Source organism: Mauremys reevesii, linkage group 2 (assembly GCF_016161935.1).
Source record: "Mauremys reevesii isolate NIE-2019 linkage group 2, ASM1616193v1, whole genome shotgun sequence".
In the NCBI taxonomy this organism is placed as follows: domain Eukaryota; kingdom Metazoa; phylum Chordata; order Testudines; family Geoemydidae; genus Mauremys; species Mauremys reevesii.
Window position 1 is genome coordinate 12,581,826 of NC_052624.1, and position 11,112 is coordinate 12,592,937.

The 11,112-nt window shown below is 47.4% G+C and overlaps 1 protein-coding gene across 1 annotated transcript in view; it reads left to right on the plus strand.

Moving 5' to 3' along the window:
- Nucleotides 1-11,089, plus strand: part of LOC120397822 (cryptochrome DASH-like) — a 30,200-nt gene extending 19,111 nt beyond the window's left edge. Inside the window, exons 12-14 of the mRNA XM_039524358.1 lie at nucleotides 6,048-6,167; nucleotides 7,958-8,134; nucleotides 9,564-11,089. Coding sequence (XP_039380292.1) covers nucleotides 6,048-6,167; nucleotides 7,958-8,134; nucleotides 9,564-9,674 — 408 coding nt within the window. The 3' untranslated portion in view covers nucleotides 9,675-11,089. The remainder of the gene's footprint in view (nucleotides 1-6,047; nucleotides 6,168-7,957; nucleotides 8,135-9,563) is intronic.
- The last annotated feature ends 23 nt before the right edge of the window (nucleotides 11,090-11,112 follow it).

Here is an 11,112-nt window from a genome sequence, read left to right on the forward strand (position 1 = left end):
AACCCTGCCACACTTGAGCAAACTTTAAAAAAATAAAAATGTTAACAATGGTCTGATTTGTTTAGGCCAGATTTAGGGACAGGAGCCAGACCCTCAAAGGTAGTTAGGTGCCTAAATATGTTTGAGGGTCTGGGCCAAAGGCACCAGAGAAATAGAATAAACATGTATTTTTGGCAAGTTAACTTGATGTTAGTGTAGGGGTCCATATTGAAAACTCTCGCTACTGAAGTCTTCTAGATAGAGACAAGGCAATGGCTGTGTAATGGCCCTTTAGGAGCACAGCAGGGCCAGAACAGCCCATTCTAGGTAGCTGGAATGAACAAAGGTCCAGGAAATGGCCTCGTAGTGGAAGAGAGGAAGTGCTCCTTGAGAATTATAGTTGGAGGGGGGCAAAACCCCAGGGCACTATCCCTTTAAGGGCCCTGGACCAGGAGCCCTGTTGAGTAAAGTGGGGAAGGGCTCCCTTCTCTCCAGCCAATCGAGAGGTGCTGTCTGTAGGAGGGCAGTACATAGACACCCTTCTCCCTCAGCACAGGGCAGATGGTGGTAGGAGAGGGAAACTAGAGCCAGTACCCTGCGCTCCTGGCATAGGCACCAACTTTCCCCGGCGCCGGTGGGTGCTCACGTCCCCCAGCCCTGACTCCACCCTTTCCCTGCCCTTGCCCCGCCCCATTCCAACCCCTTCCCCAAAGTCCCCGCCCCAACTCCGTCCCCTGCCCCTATTGGACCCTTTCCCCAAATCCCTGCCCTGGTCCCGCCTCTTCCCCAAGCATGCTGCATTCCCCCTCCTCTCCCCTCCCTCCCAGCGCTTGCTGCGTGAAACAGCTGTTTTGCGACGCAAGGGCTGGGAGCTAGGGGGGAAAAGTGGGCACGCAGCACGCTCAGGGGAGGAGGTGGAGGTGAGCTGGGGCGAGGAGCTGCCAGTGGGTGCAGAGCACCCACCAATTTTTCCTCATGGGTGCTCCAGGGCTGAAGCACCCGTGGAGTCAGTGCCTATGGCTCCTGGTAGAAATGACTAGGGCGGGTGACTGCGAAGGACAGATGCTAGTAGGGGCTGAGCTCTGTGTGGGTGGCAGAAGGTCACTGTGAACTCTCTGGTTGTGATGCTGAGTTTAGCCAACTCCCAGATACCACCAAACAGTCGTGAAAGCTGTTTAACTGCACGGGCCTCCCCCCCCAACCCTGTCATTTCCTGGTACGCTTCTCTTCGACTCTCACCCGTCCTCCAGGAGCATTGCTAAGGGCACAGTTTCACTTTGGTAGCAGTGTCTCTTATCTACGTTTGTTCTCCCCAAGCTGAGTTATGAAATCTGGGGCTGGGGAGTTTCTGATCTAATCTGCGCTGGTTTTGGCCCCAGAAGTTAATGGCACGGACATGTGGGGAAAAAAAAAGAAGTGAGTTCTGTGATCCTTCCTTCCCCACCCCGCCAGCATTGTGTATCTGGCACGTCGGCGGCAGCGTGGTTGCTGCTAGCCAGGGCAGAGCGTGGCTGTGGGTATCTTACAAAGCTGAGCCATGGCTTCCCGGGCTGTCGTCTAGAGATGAAGAAGGCGTTTCCTTCAATGCAGCAACTTTGTGCTTGCTTGGGGCTCGCCCCCACAGTGCCGTTGGCTTCACAGGAAGCTTGAAGCTACAGTAGACACAAGCTTGGCTGCAGGCTAAATTTCCATGGGTCACTTCAGACGTGTAACACACACAGCACCTTGAGCTGTGAGGCTGGGCCGGGCCAGGACTTGGATGGGGACTCTGTACAAAGCGGGGTTGGTGATTCAGTTTGGTGACATTTTTGCCCTGTAAGTCAGTGCTGACCCGGTGTGCAGGATGCACCCTCCTTGAGATGAGCCTAAAAACCCATGTCCTGATGCCAAGCAAATGGCACTAAAAGCACTGGTGCTTTTTGAAAAAGGAGCAGTGTTAGCCGTAGTGTCCTGGACAAATTGCAGTTTGAATAACTACAGTCTGCATAAAGTCCTGCTGCAGTTTCAAGATATATATGGCATTCTTCACTGCAGTGGAGAATGGGAACTCAATTTTCACTATCCCCCGGGGTGGCTGCATTTCAGTGACAGATGAAGTGATTCTTGTATGCAATGTGCGAATTACGTGATGCATTTTGGGATCCTTTACTATGAAAGGGGTAGAATAGCTAATTTCCCACACCCACACACAGCTTGTGGTCAGAACTGTACTGTGCGTAAATCATGGAATGGATAACCATAATCATAGTTGATGATATCTGGCACTCGGTAGTGCCTTTCATTGGAGGCTCTCAAATCACTTTATGAGGGTGGGTAAGTCTTGGCACCCCCCTTTTACAGAGGGAGAAGCTCAGATGAGTTACTCACCCAAAGCCTCACGGTGAGTGAGTGGGAAGAAAGGTGAATAGAACTCAGTCCTGGCTCCTATGCCCTGTTAGAACCTCTAGACAGCATTGGCCCCCTTCAATGGAAACCAGATTTGCTTAGCATTCAAATCTTGTGAAGAACAGAGGATTCTAGCACCTCACTCTCAAAGGGATGAGGGTCTGGAATGAACCATTCTAGGAAGGAGATTTATGGGTTACTTGTCTTTATTTATATAGATAATGTGCCCCAAGGAACAATTTTTGCAACCCCTCCCATCTTGGTATCATCCACAAGCTTTATAAATGTAGTCTTGATGCCTTTCTCAAAATCACTTATGAAGATACTGAATAGAACTGGACTCAGGCCAGATCCCTGTCGGACCCAACTCAATATGCTCTTCCAGCTGGACTGCGAACCATTGATAATTACTACCTGAGTATGGTTTTCCAACCAGCTGTACACTCATCTTGTATAGTAGGCTTGTCTAATCTGTATTTTCCTAGTTTGTTTATGAAGTAATGTAAAACAATATCAAAAGCCTTACTAAAGTTGAGATATGTGACATTTACTGCTAGCCACAAGACTTTTTACCCTGTCAAAGAGGGATATTAGGTTGGTTTGACATGATTTGTTGTTCACAAATCTATGTTGATTGTTACTTATCACTAAGAGTCCTGTACGGATACAAAATTTGTATCCACATGTGGTCTGCAAAAATGGTCCGTGGATATCCGCATCCGTGGATATAAAGCAGATATCTGCGGATTTGCAGGGCTCTGCTTATCTCCTTATTTTCTAGGTGCTTACAAATTGATTGTTTGATTATTTGCTCCATTATCTTAAGCTGACCGGTCTATAATTCCCTGGATTGTCCTTATTTCCCTTTTTATAGATAAGGATGATATTTTCCCTTTTCCAGTCCTCTAGGATCTTTCCTGTCCTCCACAAGTTCTCAAAGATAAATGCTAATGGCTCAGAGATCTCTTCAGCCCGTTCCTTAAGTATTCTAGGATGTATTTCATCAGGACCTGTCGACTGGAAGACATTTAACATGTCTAACTAATTCTTAACTTGTTCTTTCCCTAATTTAGCCTTGGATCCTTCCCCACTTACACTGTTGTTCGCTCCGTTAGTCGTCCGATCACTGCTAAACTTTCTTTTGAAAATTGAAACAAAAATGGCATGTGGTGCTTTGGCCATTGCTGCGTTTTACGTTATTGTCTTTTCTTCCTTATTGAGTAATGGGCCTACCCTGTCCTCGGTCTTCCTCTTGCTTCTAATGTATTTGTGGAATGTTTTCTGGTTTCTCTTTATGTCCCCACCTAGCTTAATCTTGTTTTGAACCATGGGCTTTTTAATTTTGTCCCTACATGCTTTTTTAAAATATTGATCCTTAATAATTTGACCTAGTTCCACCTTTTGTGTGACTTTTTAAAGTTTCACGTCTTTGAAGATCTCCTGGTGAAACCAGTGTGCTCTCTTACCGTACTAGGTATCTTTCCTACACATTGAGATAGTTTGCTCTTGTGCCCTTAATAAAATCTCTTTTAAAAACCTGCCAACTCTCCTGAGCTCTTTTTCCCCATAGACTTGCTTCCCACGGGATCTTACCTACCAATTCTCTGAGTTTGCTATCGTCTGCCTTCTTGAAGTCCATTGTCTTTATTCTGCTGGTTTTCCTCCTGCCATTCCTTAGAATCATGAACTCTGTGATTTCATGATGGCTTTCACCCAAGCTGCCTTCCACCTTCAGATTCTCAACCAGTTCCTCCCTGTTTCTCAGAATCAAATCTAGAACAGCCTCTCCCCTAGTCACTTTCTCCTCCTTCTGTAATAAAAAGCTGTCTCCGGTGCATTCCAAGAACTTGTTGGCTAATCTGTGCCCTGCTGTATTTTTCCAATGGATGTCTGGGTAGTTGAAATCCCCTATCACTACCAAGTCCTGTGCTTTGGATGGTTTTGTTAGTTGTTTAAAAAAAGCCTCATCCACTACTTCTTCTGGGTTAGGTGGTCTATAGTAGACACCTACCATGACATCACTCTTGTGGTTTTACTCCTTTTTATCCTTAGCCAGAGACTTTTAACAGGTCTGCAGATGTGCAGAGCAGGGTAACAGTCCCAGGGGTCACCTTTCCCGGCAGTGTGAGATCTACACGCCAGCCCCAGCCAAGGGGGATTCTCCCCTCCACGGTCTTGGGGGAAAGTGTCTGTTTCACCAGAGGGTGGAGGGAGAAGGGTGTCGCGCCCTGGGCTCTGGAGAGGGGATATACATGGGAAGGGGTGCAGACATGCTTGGCTTCTTGCAGGCAGTTTAAACTGCACCAGGGAGGTGTGGTGGGAAGGGAGGAAGCCCAGGTGAATGGGGGGTTCTAGGTGTGTCCCTAGGGGACAGGGGTGATCCCAGATTGGGGACTGGATGTGTCCAGGAGATCCCAGTCTATAGAGGATGTGTTCTCTGGGGCAGGAGGATTCTGTGTTGGGGGGTACAGTGGGATCCCAGGCCATAGAGAACGTATCCGCTGGGGCAGGGGATCCCAGACTCTGGGGGCGGGTGTCCCAGGAGATACCGGGCTCTATGCAGTGGTTCGCCATGCGGGGCAGGCAGAGGGCGTGGGAGGAGGTGGGGCCAGAGCCCCTGGGATCGGCTCACTGAACTCTGGCCCCTGCACTCAGCCCCACAGCTACTGCAAAATCCTGTCCCGGCTGCCAGATGGAGAAGAGCCAGGGGGAGCCGCAGCCCCAGTGCCGCCCAGGGCAGAGCGAGAGAGCAGGTGCCCAGGAGCAGCCTCTCTCCAGCAGGGCTGTGGAACGAACTGGCAGGCAGCCAGGGCACTGGGTGTACCAGAGTCTGCTGGGATTGGGTGGGGGCTCGGATGAGCTATGGATTTAAATGCTGCCTGAAGGGCAGCGAGAGACGCGGTGGGTCCCGGGGGCCGTTGCGCCCCCTGTGGAGCGGAGTGAGCGTGGCGCTCCCCACTGTCACTCACTGCTCTGCATGCTACCCTGCCTGCTGGCAATGCATACCTCTGCACTGCGCACGGCGCCCCCCGACCACGGTGCAGAGGTCCCATTGCCCCCCATTGCCCGCCCCTGAGGCTGGCCCTGGCAAAATCAATCATTTTCCGCACCGCACGTACATTTCTTTTGTTAAAAAGTGGGGGGCCATGGCCCCTTTTGCCCTCCTAGTTCCAGCCCCCCAGCTAAGACTCACTTCAGGGAGGGAAACTGAGGCAGGGAGTGCTAATTGCACTATGCTTGGCCCAGAGGGAGTGCTGTGGGGCAGCCACACCCTATGACAGGGCCAATCAGTACCAGGCTTGGGACAGTTACACCAGATTTTGTACTGGTGTAACTGTCATGTGGGTTTTTATTTTGTTTTTTTTAAATCTGCAAATATTTAAGTGGTAGAACCCCTCCCACTTCCTAGTATGGAGGCAGTTTTTCTGGTATAAAGGAGCCTTACCCCAGTATAACTTGCTCCCCTTCCTATACAGGAATAGCTATACTGGTTCAAGCACCTTTATGCTGCTATAACTGTATCCACATTAGGGGACGTTGTACCACTTTAACGATACCACATAGTGTTGTGTGTAGACAGGTCCCAGATGCCAGCACAATGGCTGTATCCACAAGATTTTCTGCCCTTTTCTTTCTGAGCAGCAGATCCAGCCCTTCTTACTGGTTTTCCATGTATGTTTAAGGTGGACTATGATGTCTGCAGCAATTATGGAAACTGGTTATACAGCGCTGGAATTGGAAACGATCCAAGGGAAAACAGGAAGTTTAACATGATTAAACAAGGCCTGGACTATGACAGCAACGTAAGTCTCCTGGTGAAATGTCCCAGTGCTACGTAGCTCTCTTCCTCAGCTTTCTCCCCAACCCTCACTTCGCCCCAGCAGGTAACAAACCAGAACTCCAGCAGTGATGGAAATGGCACATAAGGTTTTGACTTGACTTCACAGTCACCGGGGTAAGATTTTCAAAAGTGAGGACCTGCAGTTACCCCTCTTGGGGCTTGACTTCAGTGGAAGCTGCCTGGGGGCTCAGCACTCTTGAAAATCAGGTCACTCATTTAGGCACCTAAATATGGATTTAGGTGCTTACCTTTAGGCTCCCAAGTGTGAAAATTGGGGCCTACTCATGTGTGGATCCTATTTATTTATTTTAAAAGCATCCAGATTAGGATCCATGAAACCAATGGTAATTTAGTTTGATCTTCATTCTTTAATGAGCAAAGGTTGAGTTTGCCAGAGGCAAAAGCAGGTGCAGCTGCACTGAAGTCATAGGGGTATGCTGCAGTGTGTGACCATGCCTGCATCCCCCAGAGTCCCCCCGCCGGCATGATTATTGGCTGGAATTGTTTTTTCAGTGCTCGCTTCTCATCAGCAGGGAATCCAGCAGTCTGTAACGTGGATATTTTAGCCCCACTGCTGCTTAGCCTGTCTCCTCTGAAGAGCTGCTTCTCCACTGAGTGGAGCTGCGGACACAGAAGAGTGAAATCTGTTTAGGAGACAAATGTGCATAATGAGCTTATAACAAAAGAATAGCTCAGATGCTATGGAGACAGGCAGCGGTTTAAAACCCCACGAAAGCAAATGCATTTATTGAAATTGTGTTACAATCTCAGCTTTTTATATTCAAGCGTGCTGAAGAAAACTAAATGCAATAAACAGCCCCAGTGGGTAGAGTAGAAGCAGCTACTCAGTGGATGCTGCTGCTAGAAAAATGCCTCGGACTGCAGGCCTTTGCTGGTTAGTGGTGAGGAGGGCAAGAAGAGATCTGGCATCCTGTGTCTGTTACCTGGCTCGGGAAGTCTGGGTCTGTGGCTGTCCCCGTTACTAGCATTGCATTTAATGACCGTTTCCCCAGGTAACTGGCATATCGTCACGACATGGTGCAATGTGTTACTCGAACACAGGCCAGCTGCATGGGAAACGCAGAAATGAATGAGGGGAGGGACGGAGTTGATCACCTAACACAGCAATGCACCCGATAGTGGGTTGAAACCCACAGCCATGAGATTAACGGACAATTACAGTCAGTTTTCTCCTGACCTTCACCTTGTGGGGGGACGTGGGGGGTGGGGCGATCAGTCTTCCCTTTCATACTCCTCCCACTACTAATGAACCAGAGTTTTGGAGGAGATTAACTCAGCCCCCACTCCATTCCCCAGCTTCGTGGTGTCCTGGAGAGGCTCCTCTTCTTGCACAGTAGCAACCCCTGCTGCCTCCTGTGTCATAGCACAGAGTGGGGCTTATTTCTGGTTTAGGGACAGAAGCTCCCAGGGACTCTTAAGCACCCCCAATTGAAGCTCATGGGAGGTGCACATATTTGACATATGTAAATCAGGCCACCTACTCAGATGCCTACATATCGATTTGGGGGCCTAACAGAAGGCTCCCGGGTTTGAAAATGTTGGTCCTGACATAACAGGGCCTCCATTTTCCCACCTGAAACATGGGGCTAATGTGTCCCCGTTTCCCAGGGCTTCATTCTTTACCGTTAATAAAGCGCTTTCCCATCCTTGTTTGGAAGGCACCGTAGATTATTATATCCTGCTCTGTTGGTGCGAGTGAATCCCCCTGAACACCACTGTTTCCATTTGCAGGGAGATTATGTCCGACTGTGGGTTCCGGAGATACAGTGTGTAAAGGGAGGGGAGATACACACACTCTGGGCACTGAGCAATGCAGCTCTCTCACAAGCTGGGATAGCTTTAGGGGAGACCTATCCACTTCCAGTCGTCCTGGCCCGGGAATGGAGCAGACATATCAACCAGAAGCCTGTAAGTACTATGACGTTTCAACCGAGGTAGGGAGTTTGTTGTTTCTTGCTCTAAATGTGGGTATAAATTCTGCAGCTGTCTCCCATTTACACTTGAAAAATAACTAGAAAACTGGTTTAATCCACAAAGGGTCACTGACTGGGCACAACATTAATTTTGAATGAACACTTGATATCCATGTAACTGGAGTGTGAGCTGGATTATATTTTATTCTGATTTGCGCATCTATCACAGCACTGCTTACTAAATTCTGGTCAGTTTGTGCCTGTGCAACTTACTGAAAGCCATGAGGTTTCACAGGTGTCTCTGAACATCTAATTTAGCCTGCAGACATCTTATGATGGGTGATTGTGTATGAGGAGAAAAGAACCCAGCTTGATTCTCAGATCCCAGGAGGAGTCTGTGGGGCTGGGACTAGTAAAAATACCTTTTGGACTTGTAAATGGAGCACACCTGATCTGGGATTAGAGACCCATTAAACAGGGGACCACAGGAGGCCATTGGTACTAACACGCTTTTCAGAATGGATCTGCCTTTTAGAAAATGAAGCAAAACTAACAAAGGGCTCAGTCTTAGGACTGAGCGCCGCCAACTTCCATCTGCTGACCGTGCTGCTGCTGTTGTGACCCAGTAGCTGTATATTTCATCTCACAAGTTTTCGTTACTTTGTTCCGCTCCCTGTATCTCTTGTCTCGGGACAGTTTGATTCTGTAGTGTAATAAACCAAGTGCAAGGATGAAACTAGCCTTCATGTAGGGTTTGGGTACCGAGGGCCCAACTCCAAATTTCTCACTCAGGCAAAACTCATGACATTAGTGAGATCCGTTGTCTGAGTAAGGACTTCTGGCTTTGGCTCTGAGAGTTAGAATAATCAGTTCTCTTTTATTTCAATGTGCAATCGAGATCGGACAAGTGACTGACTGTCAATGGCTAGTGGCCCTTGCTTGTGGGGGGAGGGGGAAGGGTGATCATTTCTCAACATGAACATTTTAATCCAAATTTTTTTTACTTTTTGTAAAGTGAGATGGGAGTCACATTTTAGCTCTCTCCCCCTCCTTAGCATGCTTCTAGCTATCTCAGGAACTTCTGTGCCCCTATCACCATAATATCTGGGCACTGCACAATCACTAATGTATTTTATGTCTCACAACACCTCTGTGAGGTAGGGAAGTACTATTCTACTGAGACACGGAGTGACTTACCCAAAGTCACACAGGAAGTCTGACAGAGCGGAGAATTGAACCTGTCTCTAAGCCAGCATCCTAACCATTGGATAATCCTTCCTCTCTGGTTCTCATCTGGCTAGAGCTGCAACGTGTTACCCTCTTTTCTGATGGCTGTGAGATGTCTCGATTGCTTTATAACATAAAAACCAGACTTTCTTTTAGCTTCAATCAATAACTTTCGCTGCCCTTCTCTCAATTAACAGAACAAGAGAGACCACCCTCCGAGGGGAAAGAAGGATCCCTCTGACATGCCAAGGCGACACAAGGACAGAGGGATGGACTTTTACTTCTCTCGCAACAAAGATTTATCGTGAAGGCAGTCCCTGCACTTCTGGAGAAGTGCCTGATGTGCCTGCCTGCTGAGAACTCCAACTGACAGTGGTTACTATTTATAGCCAGTTTCTCTCTCATTAATATCTAAGCAAACCAAAGGTGACATCCTAGACACATTGAAGTCAATGGAGTTTAGCCATTGACTTCAACTGGATCAAGATTTTTGACCTCTAATCTTTAGGAAATGGTTCTCTATGAGCCAGCTGATTGGGATTCCGAAGGGAGCTGAAGGTCTTGGTCCTTTGTACTTTTAAGAATCCCATGACACCTTTAACAAGAACAGAGGTGTTAACCTTATATTCTGGCCAAATTCGAGTGGGTGGAAATCACACCACCGAGATGCCCTTCAAAAATCAACTGGATGTACTAAGGCCAGATTCTCAGCTGGTGTAAATCAGCATAATTCTATTGAAATCAGTTAAGCTATACTGATTTACACCAGCTGATGATCTGATTTGGTATTCTTCACTTCCTGCTTTAAACTGTTGCTGTGAGCTGCTAAGCAGCTAATGTGTTCCATCCCAGAGATGGGCGATGAGTGACTTGATACACTAATTATATATCGGGATCACTTAAGTTTGTAACGTGCTTTTAGTTGAAAGGGGCGTCATAAGTAGTAATTACTAACCATAACGGTAGGGTCATCTTGTTATTGTCCAGTGGTCAGGCTGCTTTTCCAGTGCCTTTGCTTTGTACTGGGGCTTATAGTTACTGTAGCCAGATTTCTACCTCGTATTACAGACTGGAGAAGGTGTTCACTTTTTTATATATTGGAAATATGTATACTGAATGTGCTTATGCTAACGTGCCTTAGGGTGTAGAACTTAAAAACATTGATCCATAATACAACTTAAACCTTTGCATTGGAATGTTTTTATTTTCCTGATTTCCACTCTTCTGATAGAGCTCCGAAGGCAGAATGACTGATCTGAGGTGCCAGAATCCTGTTCTCTTGGACTGTATCCTCCATAGTGCTTTAGAAAAAATAGGTTCACCATGGAATCTGATGTGGGGTCACTGTGGTAGTTTTGTTTGCCTGTGGCACCAGCCTGAAAGTCTGATGGCATATACAGCCCGCAGATCAGTTTCAAAACATTGCTCTGTGCTCAGTAACGGCAACCAGTCCTATTCTGGGTCCATTTTAAACTTCCAGTTCTTGTCCAAAATGTCTTAAATGGTTTGACTTGGTTGCTTTAGAGCAGTGGTTCTCAATCTTCCCAGACTACTGTACCCCTTTCAGGAGCCTGATTTGTCTTGCCTACCTCCACATTTCACCTCACTTAAAAACTACTTGCCTACAAAAGTGCACATAAAAATACAAAATTGTTACAGCCCACTCTTGCTGAACAATTGCTGACTTTCTCACTTATAACCATATAATTATAAAATAAATCAACTGGAATATCAATATTGTACTTT